We start from the raw sequence: 22,335 nt of genomic DNA on the forward strand, positions 1-22,335 counted from the left end.
CTCTCAAGTACCTGTTTAATGTCCTAAAGTACATCCAACAATCATTACTTGAACCAAATCTGCTACTGCCTTAAACAGGCTAATAATGCTAATCGTGTTCCAACTGTCAAAGATGGGTAAGTTGGAAGAAAATCTATTATTTTAATCCTTAAAACTTTTAGAATTTTAAACTAAGCTCATATGTTAGTGGTTGCATTTGTCTTTTGAGAATATGCTGAAGTTAACCATTAATGTTCCTTATATGGTAAAGAAGTCATTAAATTGATTACAAAGCATACCATAAAATGTGTTTGTGCTGCAGCTGACTCTTCCTCTAGGGCGTCTGCATCTGGATCAGTTTTGAGGAGACTAGCTTGGCTTCGTAATCTTTCCTGATGATGTTATATTTGAGTTTTTAATCACCCCTTTGTTTTTGATCACACCCTTCTGCAGCTGAGGTAGTTTAAGAAGTGTGATGAAAGGGGTGACCTGCCACAAAGGAGTGGCTTAGATTTTCCAACCCTTCTTTTTTTTAGTCAAGTAGTACTTTTTCCTCCTCATTAGCCTCCTTTTCAAATAAACAATTTAAGCAACAAAGAGCCAACTGTTTGGTGTTAAAAAATGTAAAGGAATCTCAAAAAAAGAAAATGTCAAGGACTGTTCCCCTTCTGTCAGTATTATTATCAGCCTGTTCAGGTTCCCCTCCCTCGTACTCTGGTGATATCTCTATGTACCTGAGACTTCATCTTACCTTGTAGAGATAGATAGTCTCAGTTGTTTGGGTTCTGACTGTAATCCAACAGGGTTATTCCTGGAAATGTGAATCCATTCCTCCTTGTCAAGGGATTGCACCCTGCCCAAGATACCAAATTTCTCGTTATCACATTCTGTACAGCATGCTGTCTCAGGGAATTGAAGAACCAGTGCTTCTCAATCTCCTAGGCAAAGGCTTTTATTCAAAGTTATATTTTCAATTCCCAAACCAGAAATATCATGGAGGCCATTGCTGGATCTTCCTGTTGTAATTGTTTCCCAAGATTCCAAAGTTCAAGGTATTTTAACTTCAAAATCTTTTATATTTAGATTCGTCATCAAGTTTCATAGCAAAGCTGGACCTAAAGACTACCTATCATCACATTCCTAGGACTCGGTGGTCATACAAAAACACTAAATGTTAGAGAGGTGCTGGCAGTCATTAGTGCTTTTAAGGCTTTGAAACATCTCTGGTCCCAAGGACCTCTGCAAATATACACAGACTGCCCACAGTGATGTGGTACATAAACTGGGGGGGGGGGGTACCAGATCCTACTCCTCTGTACAGGCATTCTGTGATAGCCTGGAAGGAAGATGCTGCTGTGTTAGAGACAGTCTGTACCTCTTCCCTCTAGGCTTTAGAATATTGGCTAAAACATTGTCCTCCCCCATCATGCCTTTTTTAGGCATTGTCAAAATGAAAGTACTTCCGACATAGCAAATCAAAACCAAGAAAATCTAAAGGTGTTACTGCTCAATGCTAGGAATCTGAACAAGAACCTCTGCTCCCTATAAGTTCTCCCCACCCTAGAGAATGCTGATGCCTGTGCTGTCATTGAGACATGGTTTAAAGCTGCGACAAGCACACCGGCAATGCAAGGCTATAATGCTTTCCACACATTTAGACCAGCTACTACACAGACGAGGACAAAATGTGGAGGTGTCTCGATTTACATCAAAAATAAGTATACTTCAAGGCTAGTCAAACAGGACAATGCACTTGAACTACTCCACATTCAAATCACCATAGGTAAAATCCCATACCACTTCCTTGAAAGCTGTAGTTGCCATTCTGACCAGGAAACCCATGACTTGTATTAAAGCTTATTGGAAACCCTGATCGTCCAACCCAATACTATATTCATAGGTGACTTTAATTAACTGGGAGTCTTGTACGACATCAAACGTGCAGGCGTAGAGATTCCTGGATTTTGTAAAGGCAAAACTCCGTGGGCCAGATTTTCAGTACACACCAGTGCAAACATATTGGATCTGGTCCTCACTAATATGGGAGAGTGCTGCATACCCTCTAGAATAATGCATTTTCTGATAGTCAGGCCACAAAACAAGTCTCCTTTTGAAGGAAAAGTAAAACCTAGAACCCCAACTAACCCTGGAATGTTCAGAAAATGCTCTGACTGACTACCTGCTATTAAGTGAAAACCTTGCAAAATTTCAAGCCCCCGTAACCCCTGAGAATACTGTTAACTATGTGGAATTGTTCACAGAAACCCTGTACAATCGTGTTAATAGCTGCATAGAGGCAGCTGTACCCACCAGGAAGTAGTACAAAACTAACTAAAAAAAAAAAAAAAGCCACCCTGGTGGAATCTATATAACAGAGCAAATAAAATCAAAAATTAGGAGGTGTAGCACCCAGCAGGATAAAAGCACTTTCCTCAAAATAAGCAAACAACTCATAGGACAAATAAAATTTAGCAAAGCCAAATTTGAGGTAGATTTGGCTTCCCAGGCCAAGGACAACCACAAGGCAATCATTAAGTATGTTTGTGATGTCAAAGGCAATACACTGTCATGTGCAGAGCTCATTGAAATGGCGCCAGCTGTACCGAACCAGAAGATAAAGCAAACCTACTGGCAGACTAATTCAACTCTAACTTTATCCCTTTCTCTGAAACAACCTCCCCTCAGGAAATACCATCAAATAAAAGTCCCCCTGTTATCACTAGGGAAGACATCCTTGATGCTCTCTCTAAGGCTAAGAACACTGCATTGATGGGACCAGATAACATCCCATGATGCCTTCTAAATAGCATGAAACATGACCTATCGGGCCGTGTGAAATTGTTATTTAACTGTAGCTTCCAATCAGGCTTCGTGGATCATAAGTAGTGAACAGCAACCATCATCCTTCTGCACAAAGGTGGGCCATCCACAGGACCTGGTAACTATAGACCCATAAGTTTCATCAGTCTCGTATGTAAAGCCATGGGAATAATTTGTCATGGAAATGATCGATAATGAGAGAGAATACCTCCAAACAGTGAATCCACCCCAATTTGGTTTCATCAGGGGCAGGTCATGCCTACTCAACCTGGTGAACTTCTTTGAGAGGGTCTCCAAAGCAATGGATGAGGGCAAAACAGTTCACCATGCCTACCTTGATAAGGCATTTGACATATTACCCAACTTGGGCATTGCTGACAAACTCAAGAAGCTGGGTGTAAACCGTTATGTCTCTCTGGATAGCCATCTGGCTCACAGACAGGACCCAGGAAGTTAGAATTTGGGAGTTTGTTTCTATAGAGAGGCCAGTCACTAGCAGAGTCACTCAGGGATTGGTCCTGGGACCACTTATGTTTTGGCATTTGCTTCTGTTACATCAAGGCCAATGTCAAAGGCCTCTAGCTGACTAAATTTGCAGATGATTGCAATTTATTTATTTATTTTTTTAATTTATTTATTTAACATTTGTTTATTGGGAAAGTCCAACTTGGAGCGAAACCAATTTTCAGTGGCGGGCCAAGGAGATACGCTCCAGATGCATGTCTTTGTAACGTGAGAGGAAACTGGAGCACCTGGAGAAAACCCACAGTGATGTAGGGAGGACATGCAGACACCACACAGAAGGTAATCCAGCCGAGAATCAAACTTGGAGAACCTCTTGCTGTGAAGCAACAATGCAACCGCTGCACCACTGCAGTCAGAATCCCCCATTGATGCAAATGTTCTCCAGGAAGGGCTGACGCAGAGACATAACTTGCATCAGAGCCATGGACTAAAACTAAATGCCAAGAAATGTATAATAGTGTCCTTTGGGAAGTCATCCACCCTCACTAATTAGCATATTGGTAACACACTCATAAGACTCGACCCACTATTCAGGGACCTGGGGGCCATAATCTAGCCTTTGACCATCCCATTTCTACAGTAGTGAGGAAGTCATTCTATGTTGTGCAACTTGTAAACAAAGGTATGGTGTCTAGGTCCCAGGAAGTCATTGCTCCACTGTTCAGCATTCATCAGAGCTGTCATGAATACAAGTCCCCTTTGGTATATACCTAACCTGGCACATCCAGCAGTTGGAATATCCACTGTCCACAGAGGTTCCTCACTAAACAAAAACAGACTGTCTCAAAGCCCTATCCCTGTATTTGGTTTCCTACAGGCCGTTGAGGGGAGATTTATGCTTGGCATACAAGGCATTGTCAGACTCCGCCATGATGGTCCTTCTGCATATCCACAAAAGAAACACCAGAATTATCCATTCCAAAGACTTAAACCTTGCCTATGATATGAAAAGGACCTGCTGAAGAGACTGGTATGGTTCCCTATCCATGTGAAGCAGAGTTCCTCACTAAATCATTTCAAGTGTAACTTGGACAACTGGGTAGGGAACAGGAAATTTATGGTTTGGCACCTATGCCTATTATGGATACAGGCAGCCTGTAAATGTTTCATCTCTCAGGCCCCTGCTTACACTTATCAAGGGTACCTGAACATGTTTGAAATTTGGGTTGCAAGGCTAGGGTTAAAAAGGCTTTTGTGGTCATTGACGTAGTACACACCTGTGAACATGTATTTCAGATCAGTCTGTCTGTTCAAACTTCATGTATTCCATCAGAGCAAAACCTTACTTACAGACAAGCTCAGCAGGACCGTGATAGACCGCCCCCTCCAAGCCTGGATGGAAACCTCATCCTAGAGGTCTTCCAAGAATTGAGCCAGCTGTGGAGGACAACACAAGTAAATCTGTTTAATTCTTCTCAGAAAAGACAATTAAAGAACTTCTGCTCCAGGATTCCTTGCAGTCAGGCATGGAAGACAGATGTATTCCCATTCCTATATATGCCTTTCTACAGCTTACCATGGTTCTTCTAAATATCCTGAAGGCGTCTACTAACAATGTTGTGCTGACTCCTTTCTGCCAAGGCAGCAGTGCTTTCCCTTCTTTTCAGTCTGGCCGAGGGTTGTTACCACAAGCTTTCATACAGACAAGATTGCCTCTCACACACACACACAAGACAGAGGGAGTTTGATACACTCAATAAGGAAACTCTTCAAGTAACTGCTTGGATGATAGAAGTTTGATACCCGTTTTTGTTGAGCATGTGCAGCAAGTATTAAGAGACTAACAAGCTTGCATCTAGAAAACATATATATGTGCAGGTGGAAGAAATTTTCTAGTTGGTGCCACACAAAGAACCATGATCATTTTCAGGCCCAGCTGCCTCCAGTTTTTTATTATTTATGCGAGTACTGTCCAGTGGCTTGTCAGACTCTTCTGTCGTTGTCAGGCATTTCTGCGTGTGTGTCCCTAGATCCTCCTCTTCCAAGCAATGCACAAGTTAAACTGTTTTTGAAAGGGGTTTTAAGTACTTTCCCGCCTATGGACCAGATGGCTCGCTCTTGAGATCTTAGTTTTGTGCCTGAAAAACTTTATCCATTTGAACCAGCTCACAAGGCAGATTTGAGTTTCTTAACACAGTTTTGCTTATTGCTCTGACATCTGCTAAGAGACTGAGATACAAGTACTTATGCTGAGTCAAACTAACTCATTTTTCTTAGTGTCAGGATTTCTTTGAAAACAAAATCCTGCATTTAAGCCTAAAGCCATGTCGTTTACTTTAAACCAGCCCATTAATTTCCAGGTCTAATTTCCAAGAATTCCTCGCGCTGTAGGTGTACACAGGCAACTGAGAATGCTACCTTGACAAAACTTGACCTTTCAGTAAAGCTGAACAGTTGTTTCTTCTTTCCTTCATAGGAGACAAAGGACAACCTGTGAATAAGTATTTCAAGGTGGTTATCTCGTGCTTTAATTTTTGTTACTCACCACAGTAATCCACTTCAGAACATGGCTATAGTTCAACAGTAATCCACTTCAGAACATGGCTATAGTTCATTCAACAAGGCCGTTAGCTTTTTCAATGGCTTTCTAAAATGAGGTAGACTCCAAATGTTCTAGAGGCAGCAACTTGGTCCTCTCTTATTACTGTACCCCAGAAACTTACTATTATAGCAAGGCAAGTGTGGCGAATGGATCTTCTAGCTGATCTTGTCAGGTCAAAGACAAATACAAAATGCTCTGTCTCTCTCGGAGAGTTCTTAAATTAATATCTCAAATGTTACTGCTAGGTTAGCTTGCAGGATGACATCACTTCTTGTCATCTGATTTAGTTCCCAAGCTAAACCCCCTTTGCTAGAAACTGCCAGCATTTAGCATCTCCATGTGAAAATACATAGCCTTCAGATGTTTGTAGCTGCTGGAAGACATAAAACCATAAAACACAAGACAATGCAGAAGGCTCCCTAGTTTTAGACATCCTGTCTCCTTGCTGCATTGAAACCATCTTTTATGGCTCCGGTATAAAATAATGTAATTTTAACTATTTTTCTGAAGTTTTGCAGGTTAACCTATGTTCCACTTTCTACTCTTAAAATATATGCATTTACACGTTTACAATAGTTTCTGTACATTTCTGTTCTCTTCCAGTAAGGTACACTATGGACACATCTCTAAGCTGATTACTTTACAACACATCTCTTCAGCACACATTTGTACAAACCATCTTACATGAAATACAGTTCTAATACATTTGTAACTTAAGCATATGAACATGTTGATATTCACAAGTGACGTATGACTGAATACAAAATTCCAGACAACTGTGCTGGTAGTATTTCCCTTTTGTTACACTTCTATATAAATTATGTTAGTATTCATAAATGACATATAATTATTTACAAAACTCCAGATAGCTGGGCTTGCAGTCCCTTTGTCACACAGGCTCCAATGCTATATAGGTTCATAGGTGTGTACTAGGCTAATGGCCCTGGAGCCTTTACAAGCCTAGCCCATAGGATTACACTGGCATTATGCCACCCAACCTTAGTTCCCAGTGCCTCTGTCGAGTAAAGCCACTGGAGTGATCCCTGGGGTGAATTTTCTATTTCCCATCTACTTATCAAGATTTCTCTTGAAGAGGGCCAGTGAGGTGCTCTGCTTGACATGTATGGGAAGTCTATTCCATAGCATGGGCAGTCTCTGGGTTATGAACCTGCCCCTCCAGCATGTTCTGTTGATTGTGGTAATCAGGGTGAGGTCTCTGGAGTGTGTGGTACAGAGGGATTGGCATTTCTTTAGATGTAGCATTTCGTACAGAGCTGGGTCAGACATGGCTTTGTAAGGAGTTCGCCTGTAAGTAGGCGATATGAGACAGAGAATAGTTGGAGTTTTTTTAGTCTGTCCATATAGGACAAATGTTTAAGGCCCGGGATCTTCTTTGTGAGGTACTTTTGTGCCCTCTCCAGTTGTTGCAGGTGTTTAGTGAGGTACATGCCAAATGGGGCATTGTACTCAATAATTGGCCTAATGAGGGAAGAGTAGAGGGAGACAATGACCTCTTTCTTCCTGGATGCAAAACCCTTAGTAATGAGATGTGCCACATAGAAGGACTTTCTGACCACAGTGGCAATGTGGTGGTCAAAAGAGAGAATCCTGTCAACCTGTGTTTCCAGATCTCTTATAACGCCTTCTGTGTTCTGTGGACTACCATCAATGTGGTAATTCGTGGGAGCCGGGTTTTTTCCAAAGGGAATGATGACGCATTTTTTGGTATTGAGCTTAAGGCCATGGTTTTGACACCAGTCTTTGGTCTCAGTGAGGCCTTTCTATAGTATGTCAACATCACTTGGGAAGTTAATAATAGCACCCAACTTGCAATCATCTGTGAACTTTGTCAACCGGAGTCCCTTCGTGTTGGCCTGGACTTCAGAGAAGTAGATACCGAACCCTGTGGGATTCCACTCATGACTGGTCGGCAGTCTGACTTGGAGTCGGCTACTTTCACACTGTGGGTTCTGCCTGTGAGCTATGGATTTATAGTGCAGTCTCTTGGGGGGTATGCAAGTCTTATTGCCGTTACAGTGGAGAAATGTATTTTTTGAAGTCCTGTATTCACTTCATTTTCATTTTAGGAGAAGTGAATGATCGAGTATATTTTAAGTCTCGATATGCATGATACTTCCTTTCTCTCTCTTGCCATTTTCATTCCATTTTATCCTTAATGTTGTGGAGTGATATAGTTTCTGCCGTCAGTTTGTGAAACCAATTCAGTTTAAGCATGGCAACAACGTGCCTTGTTAAGGGTGATCAAGTTGCAAATAACTGTAGCTGAATTTACTTTGGTTGTGTGGCTGAACAATACAATAAATAGTACATGCCATTTTAATGAGCAAAAACTTTATTCATGTTTTTGGACCACATGAGACTTCTTCCTCTTGGAAGTGTATTGAGACAAGCCATCACTTTAAACTGCATAGAAGGTAGAATGAGTACGTCACACTGTTTTGTGCTATGTGATTATAAAAGGTACATTTCTACCATGTGCCTCCTTCACCCCAAGTCCATGTATCACTAAAAATTTCATGGTACTCTAACCCCACACACACACACCTTTTCACTTAAATGGTTCCAGAGCCTGTGTGTATGCATGTTTAAACTGTGTTGTCACCTTGCTTGACTTACTTGTTGCACCACTGTTTGTGGTGCATGGCTGGTTAGGCTTTTCTTCCCTTTGGTGAATATTTTCAGTCACCAATGGTTTCACCAGATATCCTTGGTGAAAATATCTTCATGATGTTGATGCTGCTGAGGCTTAACTGTGATTTTTAATCTCAGTGACATCACCACAGGGAAACATAAGATTCATACATAAACTGTAATAGACATTTGCTGTGCCTCCATTGAATCTTGTGGATCTGTGCTTAATATGACCTCATTGAAGGAAACGCTAAATTTATGTGAGCTGTGATTCCAGTAAGTTTGAAGCTTTTTATTTAAGAACACCAAAAAAGGCCCAGAAAACTAACTACAGTAAAACGCAGTGCGGTACTTAATTCACAAGATGCCCCAATGCAGTGTTACTGTGATAATGCACTTTACTGTAATCCTGCCAGTCCCTATACTTGGGCAATATCACTACCTCTTTGAGGTTCTTAACCAGTGATGTGATAAACACCAGTGCCCATTTGTCAGTGATGTGCCATGAGCATTGGTCTGCTTTAGATGACTGAGGCATTAGGAGCCAAATAAATCTGAATATGATTTGCATCTTTACCTTTCTTAACTTTTTGAAGTCTGCCTTTTTTTTTAATAAACTGCCAGTGATTATGTGATTGGAAACTGTAACAGGTGCAAGATTATACTGAGGGAGGTAAGTAGGTATTTTATTTGAAAAGGGAATTACTCTAAGCACTGCTATTTAGGTAACAGAGCAAAAAGAAAGTAAAGCTACAGAGCATAAATGTTTGCAGTACACGCTCCCTTGCATACACACGCGTGTGTGTGTGTGTGGTTGTGTGTATATACATATATATATATATATATATATATATATATATATATATATATATATATATGTTTATAATATGTATGTATATGAATGTGTATATTATTTAATGCAACTTGTTATAGAGTAATAAAGAAACTAAAATTATTGAAATGTAAGTAAAGTAAATGCTCTAGAGAGCTTGAACCCTGACTATTTGGACAAATCATTAGTTTTTGTAAAAATCCTTCTGTTGCCAGGACAAAATCGTTATTGGCATAGCAAATGTTTAACTATTTGGGGCAGACTTTGATCTGTTTATTTATTGTTGTCTTGTTAGTAGAAGTTTCATGTTTTGTACGTGGAGAAGCAGATGAAACAGAAGTTAGAGATTATCAGAAGTTCAAGATCATGGTGCTGACCTGAAAATAAGACAAACCGTCACAGTTCTGACATGCATTCTGCTTAGTGGCAGACTTCGGGAAAGAAAATGACCCAGATCCTTTTTCGATTTCCACATGAACTAAGGCTGCTGCTTCAGTACTACAGCTTAATACTCCACAAAGAGAATAAAAATATTCAACCAGCTTTGTAAATAAGAGAAAATCAAGGGATTTGGATTTTCTTTAATGATGACATTCAGCACACACACAAGAACATGAATCTTACCAAATATTTTGTTTTAGATTGATTAATACAGTAATATGTTGTATATTACTAATACAGTTCTACTGTTAATTTGTTAGCCAGTGTTGCTTTTCATTTGGGTGCACATTTTAGGTTAGTGAAGAATTTTGTTTCAGCTCATGATTTTCTTTTCCATGTTGTGCTAAGTGGTGGCTGGAAAGCTTAACATTCCAGGTCCTGCAGTTTGTTTGCTTTCTGATGGACAGGCAGAGTCAAGGCATTAAGAATTCAGTGTTTATTTCATTATATTTTCCGGAAATGTTGTTTTAGCATTGTTACTTTGATTCTTGTCCTTCCTGCATCATTAAAATGGAGTTTTACTTTCTTCTCATCACTGTTTATTTTGCCCTCTGGGGTTAACAACAGTAACAATATATATAGTAACTATCAGTGTTACCATGTGAATGACCAACATTGCCTGCTAGACTTTTGTCATTCTTGGACAGCCCAGTCACATGACTTGGTGCAGTCCTGCCTAAGTTAAGTGAGTTGCAACAAATTCATGCTGGAAGTTGGGTGGAGTGTTACGTCCCAGCTCAGACTACAGCTGGAGTTTCGTCTGATTTTTATACTTTTTTTTATCTTTTTTATAACTGTTATGAGTGTCTCATAGCTGCTACCTTAATCTCATTAACTGAATGCTAAAAGTTTGATATCACAGATGGACAAGTCTAAACATAAGACTTTTGACGTAGAGAGGACTGGGGTTAACAGTTGAAAGTGCTTTTACTTCATCTGCTCTAGCAGGCCACACACCTTTGTTGGGAAATGTATTTATTTGTTTGTTTTTTTGAATGTCTGGCTTGCAAGAAATTAGACGTGCCCTTAACTTCTTAATGGTGATATTCTTACATGTCTAAAGGCTTTGGAAATATCGACAGTGGCATATGACCTCCATTGTTTCCTCTGGGAAATTACATGAAAAAATAATAGCTTCCAGCGTCTGAGTAAAGAGATAAGCTTGAAAGTTTAAAAAAGCCAAAATACAAATAACTGAAAAACATGATCGCCCTCCGAGCTGTGTTAAGAAGATGGTGTTAACTTGCTGCAGTGACTTGCATTGATAAGAGTCTGCATGCAGCATGATTTGCCAGTCTCCCTACTACTAACAGTAGATGCAGGGATCAGTCTGTGAGGACAGCATTTAATGCTGTTTACTTTTATGCTAACTGGGGCAGACTCGCCTTTCCAGCACTTTTGGCCTCCCTGAACTAGAAGTATTGTGAAAGCCGTACTTTTTTCCCTGGCTTATTAGAGATCACTGGATATGGCAAGCATGAATGGTAAGAAACAAAACTAGGTTTGTTTTGTAAACAGTTTCTCTATTTTGAAGGGATTGGGAGCAGTGATGCCCCATCCACTGTAAGCAGATGAACAAAAGTTTTCCTGGTAATTTTAGGTTGAGTCCTACCAGTATTTACGTTTTTTGTTTACTGCGACCTTGACAAAGTGAGCTCTCTCATTGTGTTTTGCTAGCACTGTCATTCCCGTTTAACATTTTGTTTGTTAACTTGGGTTGTTGGCTGAGCCACAAATGATCCTTTTCAGCCACAGCCCAGGAAATTAAAATACTAGCAAGTACTTAAAACACAGAATAAGTAAGACAAATGCTTGTGATCTGCTGCTGTTTTCTGGAACCTCATTTCTTTGTATATCTGTGCTGTCTAAAGCAGTCCATTTTTCTCGAGTAAAATGGAAAAGCTGTAGTCTAAAAGACCTTTGCTTTCTGTCTACACATCAATTTTCAGAGAACTGTGTATGTGTGTTTTGCATGGGTGCCCCAGTGTGCTTTTGTCTTAAGTATAAAACAGCTGTTTGCATGTTTTAAAAAAATTTTGATTCTTCCACCTGTAAAATCTTACTCCAGTAACATTGCAGAGCAATGGAGAAGATTTCACTTTTCAGGCTATAGTTTGTGCATTGAATTGCAAAATTTAAACAGAGTAAGCAGACCAGTAGAAAAGGCGAGGCATTTTTTTTTTTTTTGCATTGGCATGAGTTCTGTGCTAGTTAGGGAGGGGAAGTGGCACTGGCTTGTGATTTTTTTTCTGTGAGGATGTGGAAGACTTTTCATCTATTAATGGCTTATAATCGTTTAAATGTACACTGAACACAAGGCTCCACAACCTGGTTAGATGGGGAGATGGAGTAGGTTGCTGTAATGTTATCACACATTGCAGCTTCTAGAAGAAGTGTCTATACCTGTAGACCACCTCTGCTGTTGTACTGTAGTCTGTCAAGATGCTATGATGGTTTGAAAAGCCTTCTTGTATAGTAGACACCATTGTAAATAGTTATTTTAGTTGTTTGTCATTGTTCTTATGTATATTTGTTTTTCAATATTTCTCTTCTGTAGTAATGTTTTGTTAAATTTTTCAATAAAAACGAGTGAGAAACAAAGTTGTTATGACAGCTATTCAGTCAGTTGAGCAGCCTTGTCATGCTAGCAAGACAGGTTGTTTCCACTGACTTGTCAGTAGTGATGACCCAGTTATGCTAGTCACTTTACAGCTGTAGACCTCAAGTAAGTATTTAAGACTGGCTTTTCATCTACTTCATGTCACTGTAAAATTACACATCTTTCTTCTTCACATGACATTTGGGTTATGTACATAAAAGCAAGTTAAACATTTACACAGTTGAGGCATAAATGTAATTCTGAATTTTGAAACAACTGCATTCCATTCAAGTATGACTACTCCTGATTGCAGTTTCTTCTTTTAGTTTGCTAATCTTACTGTGTAATAAGCGCTACGTTTTTCTGTCTTCCCATGTAGTAAACATGTTCTCTGGCTTAAATAGTCTGCCTTTATTGATGTAGTGGTAAGTGTCTTATGTTAATCATGTTGATCCACTCTCCCAGATCATGCAAAGAGCACTGCCACCTTCACTGTAGCCTAAACTACTTCTACCTTTGCCTTTTTCTGCTTTGTAGATTCCTTTCACCAGCCCCCTCTGTTGTCGTGTATGAAAGGTTAATCAGGAGACTGGGCTAGGAATTAATCTGTCACAAAAACTACAAATCTTGTTATATGGCTCATAACACTGTCTCCAGCCCTTCATTTACTTAAGCTGGAATGACTTTGCCAACAACTGCTGACAAGGGTATGACTGAACAATCGTGAGCAGGCCTGCCAATCAGTTGTGCATGTAGAAGGAGGGGACTGCTCAGATTGAGACAGTGATGAGGAGAGCTAGACAAATTGAAAACTAATATTGGAATTTTGAGGCAGGGTCATGACTGATAAATGACCCCCCTAAAATGTATGCATTACTGTTTAGTTCTTTAACAATTTCAAATTAAGAAGTGGAATGGGTGATAGCAAATCACAAAGGACAGTTGTAAAGCATTCAACCTACAGTTCTTTATGAAGCTTCATTGCCATAACCCCATGTTAATATTTTCTACTTCTCAAAGATAATATTTTTGAAGTAAGTTCTCCAATTCATTTGTCAGCTGTGGAGTCTGCACAAATTTTCTGTGTGGCTTCAGTTGTCACTAACTTAACAAAGATGTGGTTTGGGTGAATTACTCGTACAAGTGCTTGTTGTGTGTGAAGGAGTGTATGTATATGTCCTTCCATAACATTCCATCTGTGTTGTCCATTTCCATTCTTAACTTCCCTGCCTTCAACCCCCATGCCCTTGGGTTTATAAAGGAATGGGTGACTAACGGATTATTATCATTGGTGTAGAATTGTGGTTCCAGATATAGTCTCAATGAATGTCTTACCACTAATTTCCTTCTATCAGCAAACTTGATCTGAGGTAACTGGGATAGGTGTATTATGCGTAAGGGATAAGCTCGAGAGATTTTTGGTTAACTCAAAGTATGGTAGTGACGGAGTCTGTTCTGAGGATTGGAACCGGACCCACGGGTTGAGGAAGAATGAAAATGGGCAGCACAGATGGAATATTATGATAAGTACATAGCTTCTTTTTATCCAACCGTCCAATTTTGTTTTCTATCAAAAAATCATTGTACGTTTTATGTTCCTTCAATTAACTTGTGCAGTGACTTCAGAGCACAGTGTTGTATTCAGCAAAGGGTCATACCAGTGAGGTAAAAGTAATACAGTGCTCTCCTTTCAGAGACTGGAGATGCTGGTTAGAATTAAATGGGTTCCAGAAAATGCTTTTCTGGGTTTGGTAGATGGACACTGGCTGAAGCTTAAATTGTTTAACATTGTTTCTTTAAAGTCTGTGTATTTTTTAATGACTTGATCATTTCTTTTGTAATCATAATTATTTTTGCAAAGTCTTTTAATGTTAAATTGACTGACAGTAAAAGTGGAATTGTTTCTCTGCCGCATGAATTTTTGCAGACCAGTTTTTCAAGTATTACCCTGTTTACAGTCTAACATATTTGGGTCCCCATAGTCCATTATACACTTTTATATTTGAGAATATCCAAAAGGGGCAGCTCCAGTATAGGACTTTGTGGGGCACCATTGGTAACTCCACCTTAGCTTTTGTCCTTTTGCTTAAAAGAGGTTTTATCCATTGAATTACATATTGAGTGATATCTGATACTTCTAATTTGTCAACAGTTCTCTTACTTGGAGTACTGTTGAATGCCTTAGCGAGGTCAGGGTAAGCTTGCACTATCAGTCCATTAAGTGCTGCTGTTATCTAAATGCTCCAAAATTCAGAAGGTGATATCCACATTGTTCTATATTTAACAGTAGTAGTTCCCCTGCTTCATTTTGGGTAAACTCCTGTTATGATTTTATCCATGGTTTGACAGCAACTGCTGGTCTGGCAAAAGGTCGCTCGTGTAGAATAACTGGATCTTATGTGGTGGAGATTCAGCTTCAGGAGCAGTTCAGACATGTAAGCAGGATATTCACACAGCACTTAAAATGTTCCTGGTTGGCATTTAACTCAACAACCTTTACAAGACGTAATTGATTTCAAATTTCTCTTCTTGGAAGGAGTGTCAGTGGATAAAAAAAGTCATGCCACTGACATGCACAAGGAGGAGAGAGAATTAGTGTGGCAAATCAGATTTAAGGATTTAAAGTTCCCAGGACTAAGTGATGATTGGTATTGACGTTCTAGCCCTTGCAGTTCTAAATAGTAGTCATCACGGTTAAATGGGTGTGCCCGTTTTATGTACTTAGCATGTTCTTCATGGCTGTTTGATTTAACTGGTTTTAGTGTAATCGTGTACAAAGTGTTTGCTTTTTTAACTTATATGCAAGTTATTACATGTAAGTTGTTTACATATGAGTTTTACTTCCACAGTTTTATTGTATTCCCTTTTAAATTAGTGTTTCATTAATAGTTTCATGATCACATGTGTGTTTTTTTTTTTAAGTGAATGTATGTCGTCTTAATTTGTTCCTATGAAGCTGCATCCTAAATACAGGAATGAAGGCTCTTATCAGTATTTTATGAAGATTTCATTTCATTCAGAAGTGTGGGTGAGCATTTGAACTCCCAAATGGATATTTCATTCTTTGCTTAGATTTTTATTGTGGCATTGGACTTCTGGTTTCCTGTATTATAATGTTCTTTTTTAAGTGTGGTCTGGTACATTTGGATCCATTCTTCTGCTGTCCACTATGACATTTGTGAAAAGTCTGGGAGAGGATAAGGAAGAGTTTTGCTTATCTAGAATGTGAAACTGCTGATTTATTTGTAGCCAAATAGACTTTGTTCTGGAATGAAAGCATCCAAGAAGAGTGAAGTCAAAGAGTTGTCAATCTGAAATTTGCTATCCCTTGATACTGGACAGGGGGCACAAAGTGCTCTCTCTACATAGGAAAAATTGATTGTTTAAGATCTGGACAGAGTCGTTTTAAAGGTAGCAGATGTTAGCCCCAGGTTCTGTAAGGATCTGAAAGGGGGGGGGTCTATTCACCTTGGTAATATAATGCTTTATATTCTCTTAAAAGAAAATTCAGAATTGAAGGCATTGAAGTAAATCACTATTGGGGTGCCCTCTTTTAGTCTGATGTATAAAAGAATGTGTCCAGATGAGACTACTTGATCCTCAAAACCTAACATACTTATTACTTAGAATGGAAATCCCTTGGTTTGCAAGGGTGGGATAAAGTAGAACATTAGAAATGGTGGTTCTGCTTTTAGTATAGTGAAGAAGCTGGGCTAACCTTTAGGTTCGAGTGAGATGGTGGAGCATCATAACTTCTGTGAAGTGCAAACATAAGGAATTAGCTGACTCAAAAGCAGTTGAAGCAAGGTAGAGAGGTCTGCTGTCTGGGGCTGGTGATTAGATTTCAGAAAAGTTTTGATTGAGCAAAGACTTTGCTGCTTGGGGCCAGTCCATTAAGCATATTTTGAAAATCACAAAAGACAAGGTGTTTCTTGTGTTAGAAAAATTAGCATTTGGCCAACCAGACCTGAGATCTGCTGTTGTCTCAAATCTTCTGGAGTCTCTAGCAAAGATCTGGTATCCTGAAACCATGGGAGGAGCTGGCATGACGTGAACCACATATAGCCATGTAGGACACATCACCATGCAGACAGCGCCTGTCTCCTGCGCAAGTATCAGGAAAGGAGTTCTCAGTGCTTCGTAGCTAATGGAGTACAAGGTTTACCTAGAATCCTACAGTGACAGTGTTAAGATTTTACTTCTAGATATTTAAAGGAGGTGCTTAACCACTCATCAGTGAGGAGATACTTCAGAAAGGTCCTTAGTTAGTGTGGCATGGGATTTAGGTTCATGCCTTGGAGTGAGGTCACCCTCTGGTATCCATCCAAGCCCTTCAGAATTAACTCTTTCTGGTAAAATCATGGTGTATTAAAAATGGGCTCAGATTAAATGCTAAAAAGTATAGTGTCATTGCTTTTGGAAGGTGATCCCTTCTCTTGTCGTACTTTATAGACAGCACACCACTACAGAACAAAAATGTAGTTTGAACCTAGGTAATTGGGATACCCCCTCTTTTATGACCATAATGTGACAGTGTTTTTCAGAAAATACTTTTTTTTTTAGCATAACTGATTTCCAAAAGAATCTCATCATGGTCTAGGAAGGTAATCATTCCATTAAACTCTGCATTGATCAGACCAGTTCTTTTCTATGATGCCTCCTTCGGGGTATCTTATTAAACATGTCAAACAGTTATCAAGACCTCAGAAGTTCCTAACCGAAAAAGCAACCGGCCTAATGTGCCAGAGCTGTCAAGAGGTGGGAAGCACCATCCCTTTATTCATTGTCGTACAGACTTTGGAGGGGAGATATTTGCCATTAAAGATTGGGTTATCTTAGACCTCATGTAGTTCCATAAGTTCATTAACTCCACCAGCATAAGAACCAAGGACCTGAATAATCACCATTGAATAAATAAAACACGGTGGAGGGATATGTTTATAATGCAGCATCGCCATCCTCTTCTTTCGGCATTTCCTGGTTAGGGGTCGCCACAGCAGATTACCTGTCTGCTCATGATTGGCAGTGGAGTTTTACGGTGTGTAGTTGCCAGCCCGGCGCCCAACCTTCCACAGAAGGCACACACACACGCACACACTCATGCCTAGGGCCAATTTAGAGTGTCCAATCCACCTACAGCATGTCTTTGGGATGTGGGAGGAAACGGGAGCACCCAGAGGAAACCCACGCGACCACAGGGAGGACATGCAGACTTTCCACAGAAAGCACCCCAGCCGAGAATCGAACCGGAGAACCTCTTGCTGTGAGGCGGGAAAGCTAACCGCTGCACCACTGCGGCCGCCCATAATGCAGCATCACTATAAACTCTGGAAATAAACTTACTCTGCATGTTAGCAACATCAACAAACTGAAGAACCAAATCAGCAAATGGAACAAGCAGGCACGATGTAGAACTACACCACTTTAATAGTTCAAAAACCATACATTGAACAATATTCCACAAGTTAAGTGCTTTCTTCCCCAACTGCAAGGGACTTCATCAGAACAAATGAATGTAACATCCCAGCCTTTTTTATGTATGTACCCCACCCCAGTTAATCATGTTTAATTGTTTAATTTAATAGAAAGTTTTAAAACATAAAAAACTAAAACATAATATAAACTCAACCCATACATGCTAAAAGTGTGTTGTGTGTATGAATTAAAGCACTATCCTAAAATACTTTTTAACTGTAAAATACTAGTTATGCTAGTCATTTCAATGATTTCTGTATAATCCACAGCATTCAAACGCAGCTGCCATTTCAGCTCACTGATGTCCAGATGTATAGCTAGGCATTTTCTCTGTGTGTCTTTTTTAAGCTGTTGTATTACCAGGAACACTTAAAAGTGTGCTCTTTTTGGTCCTGCACATGCCTCCTCAGGGCACTAGTTAACCTACTGTATTTTATGTCGCCCAAATGCTCTCCAATTCTGTTCTTGAATTTTCTACAGGTTTTCCCCAGTGTAGACGTATAGACAGCAAGTTGGAAGTTACATAGAGAATACATTATTTTAACAGGTTCAGGCTCTGACTGAATATGTAAATGTATAAAGGGGATTTGACAGCTGCACTCACTACGCGGTCATCAGCAAGCTTAGCTGCTGTTCCTTGACAGTTGCTGTAACTTCTGAAAAATAGCTGCTGAAGAGAGTGGGGCTCAGAACAGAACCACGTGGAAGTATGCTGGTGGTGACACTCTGTCAGGAGGCGGTATCTCCTGCTTTAACAGTATTGGTTTGTCAGGGTCCATTGGTTGTCCAGTGAACAAGCATACAGGTTTGTTAAGTTGAGAGAGTTTATCCATAATAGCTTGTGGGATAGTATCTTGAGTCATTGGCAATGGCAGGGTAAGCAGTGGGACTGTCAAGCTTGCATCCTGGGCTTCAGTGACCCATTAGAAGAAATTGACTAGAAAGAGTGGGTTCAGGCTTTGCAGGTCACTTATGTTAGTGTTTATCAACTTGGGACTTATACGTGCAATAACTTTAGAGATGATTGTGATTCTAATACTAGGTCTGTAGTATCTTCAGTCTGTCGTGATCCATATTTCTGTAAAACTGTCACTGTCATTATTCTCCATACTTCAGGGACATAAACTGTGGAGAGCCTTAAACTGGTGATGTGCATGAGGAATTTGGTGAAGTGGACTTTGACACTTGATAACAGACAACAATATTATCAGGTCTCATGGAGCTAATATCTTTTGTTTGGGACTGTGTGGATGTACCATGGTCCAGTGTGATTTTGTGAGAGATAGGTTAGATGGTAGTAGGGTAAACATTTGGATAGGTTAAGGGTGTGTGCAATTAGTACTGAATTGTTCTTTGGGGCTATTAGCAATGTCTTAAAGACTGGAAATAAGCTTTGTACAATAATGGACACTATTTCTGTTTTCTAATGTAACTGAAAAAGGCATTTTGGTTATCTTCAGAGTTAATAGAAAGCCTGATTTCATGACTTGTCTTTCCCTTCTCGGTGATGTATTTGAGGGGCTTGCTTACTAGTTTTAAATCGCTTTTATATTGGGAGAATGGAGATCTGATATACAGCTTGAAGTTTCTCCTTTTTGTTGTAAAGCTGGTCTATATGGGGATTCAACCATATGGGCTGATTTTTAAATTTTAACATTGTTAAGGTGGATGAATGAGAACAGACCCCTCCTTGATACAGCTGTCCACGAGAATAGAATTCAGAGGACTGTGCAGTAGCATTAGCCACTGGGCAATTTGGAGAATTGCATCATTTATAACTGTCAGGAAGGTCTGTAATAGGCGAAAGTTTGTTTTGGAGTAGTCATAAAATACTCACCCCCACCCAAATCATTTAAGGAAGAAGGTCATTGCTAGGTGGACAGATTTTTTTATTAAGAAGGTAGGTGACGTTCAAGATGGTACAGGAGACAGGAAGGGGAGATGTTGGTAAGGACAAGTTTAATTTTAAACTTCTTTTACTTAAAATTTATTTTGCATGAAGTTTAAAAACTTATTGGTTCATGACAGTTTGCAGGCATTTGTGTTAGACAGCAAAGAGGTGAACTGTATATGAATTTTGGGAGGTGCTGAGGAGTAGCATTTTTATTTAAGGTGATCAAAACAGGATTAAGGTTTAATCTGTAATTTTTGCAATGTGAATGTGCTCCCTGCATTTACCCAATGTGCCCACTCAGGTCCTGTTGTGCTTATAAACTCTGTGTTTTTGAACTTCCTGCCCATTGTGTTGCACTGAATTTAGGAACTCCTCTGGTGTGGTGAGCACAATGTTATGAAGCCACTTCCCTTAGACTGATAATTTTTGTTATCCTTCCATTCATATCTACCCACCCACTAAGTGCACACTGCAGTACACAGAGGCGTTAATCTGCTTTCCCAGCTTACTTTTAAAACCTGTAGCACCTGGTGGGATGACATCACCAGTTGCCAGAGAACCAGCAAGCTGCTTCTCAGAAGCCGTCTTGGGATTATTGCTTTTTTGCTTAGGGTGGTAAAAGGATAACGATTCCTAGTTGTCTCTGATTTTGTGTGTGTGTGTAGAAAATCACATGCTTGCCAACTGTCCTGATTTTTCGAGAAAGTTAAGATATTTCCTCAATTTTGGCCTGTTTCTCAAAATGTATGGTTTTCTATCAATTATTGAAAGTTGAAGTCACTAAATAATGGCAGTCATTTGAGTTTCAGACTTAACCGAAAATGCATGCTGATGCAAACCCTGTTTTTCTAGCTACTTTTGAAATGTACAAGAGCCATATTTTAAATCTGTCCCTGAATTTAGCCCTTTGTCTCCCTATTATTTTTGGTCTTGTCAAGACTTGTTGTAGTGAGGTTAAGTGGTATGTGCACACACGTGTTTACTGCTATTTGATAAGAAGGTGGGTAGAGTTAGGTTAGTCAGTTGACCCTTCTCATCCATGACCCACACCCCAGTGGTGCAGCAGACAAGAACATTTATGAACAAAAGTATTTATATTTGCAGTAAGTAAAGGATGTAGTGATTCAGTAAACACTAGTGACAAAAATTGATTTGTAGAAAAAAATAATCTAATTTATATGTGCATTAACATTCAAAGCATGTTTGCTAAGAAAATCAGCAATACCTATGACAGCGTAATCAACAGTGACACCATATTTGCTGAAAAAGTACATCTGAAGAAGCATTTATCCCAGTATAACCTACTTTATTTTCCATATGCTTGTACGTTGTGTGTATGTATTGTACACAGAGAGAAACATTGTGTGTATCTCTCTCTCTCTCTCTCTCTCTCTATATATATATATATATATATATATATATATATATATATAGATAGATATAGATATATAGATATAGATATATATACACATATATAGATATATATACACAGATATAGATATATATATAGATATATATATAGATGTATATATATATTTATGGGTCTTCTGCTAAATTTCGAAGTTTCAAAACTTCGAATTTCTTATGGTCGAGACCATAACATCAAGGGGCAAGCCCATTTGTACCCCTCACACCTCCTGCTAATTAAATATACCAACTCCGAGATCACACTACACCGAGGAAAATGGTAAAAAAACTTCATTCTTATGGTGTTGACTATAAGAAATTCGAAGTTATGAAACTTCGAAATTTAAAACTAGACCCACGTGTATGTGTGTATATGTGTATATGTGTGTATGTATATATATATATATATATATATATATATATATATATATATATATATGTGTGTGTGTGTGTGTGTGTGTGTGTGTGTGCATATAGGTTCATAGGTTCATACTAGGCTATCTGCCCTAGGACATTTATAAGCCTAGCCAGTGTGTTTGGCTTTCGCCACCCATTTTAAATTAATTTTGCTATGCCCTTTTTCGAGGTTAGTATACTGTGCCTCTGTCTAACAGTGACACAGAAGTGATACCCGGGGTAAACCTACGATCTCCCATCCACTCATCAAGATTCCTCTTGAAGAGAGTCAATGGGGGGACTCTGCCTAACCTGGTCTGGGATTTTATTCGAGTGAAGGGAGCCTTTGGGTTATGAATCTGTCCCTCCAGCATGTCCTATTTATTTCAGTGCTGAGGTTCAAGTCTCTCGAGCGCGTAGCTCGATGGGATTTGGATTTTCTGAGGTGCAGCATGTCCATTAATTCTGGGTTGGACATGGCTTTATACATCAGGCACAGATCGCCTCTGAGCAGGCGGTATGCCACTGAGTAGAGCTGGAGTTTCTTTAACCAGGCAGCATATGGCATCTGTTTGAGCCCTTTGATCCTCTTGGTGAGGTACTTTTGGGGTCTTTCCAGTTGCTGCACGTGACTGGTAAGGTACATCCCAAAAGGGGCGTTGTACTCAATTATGGGCCTGATGAGGGATGAGTAAAGAGGCACGATGACCTCCCTTGATCTAGATGTGAATCCCTTCATGATTAGGTGGGCTATATAAGATGTTCTTCTATCC

At 39.5% G+C, this 22,335-nt stretch overlaps 1 protein-coding gene across 3 annotated transcripts in view; it reads left to right on the forward strand.

The window, feature by feature from the left end:
• The window catches only part of LOC122812185 (cAMP-dependent protein kinase catalytic subunit alpha), a 1,510,797-nt gene that overhangs the window by 569,375 nt on the left and 919,087 nt on the right, over window positions 1-22,335 (forward strand). The window contains exon 1 of one of the 3 annotated variants that reach the window (XM_044084508.1): window positions 10,526-11,275. The exons of the other annotated variants lie outside the window; for them this stretch is intronic. Within the exon in view, the coding sequence (XP_043940443.1) occupies window positions 11,260-11,275 (16 nt within the window). The 5' untranslated portion in view covers window positions 10,526-11,259. Of the gene's footprint in view, window positions 1-10,525; window positions 11,276-22,335 lie in introns of those variants that run through there. 3 annotated transcript variants of the gene reach the window in all.

The sequence above is a fragment of the Protopterus annectens genome, chromosome 9.part0 (genome assembly GCF_019279795.1).
Source record: "Protopterus annectens isolate FY-2018-M chromosome 9.part0, PAN1.0, whole genome shotgun sequence".
Classification (NCBI taxonomy): Eukaryota; Metazoa; Chordata; order Ceratodontiformes; family Protopteridae; genus Protopterus; species Protopterus annectens.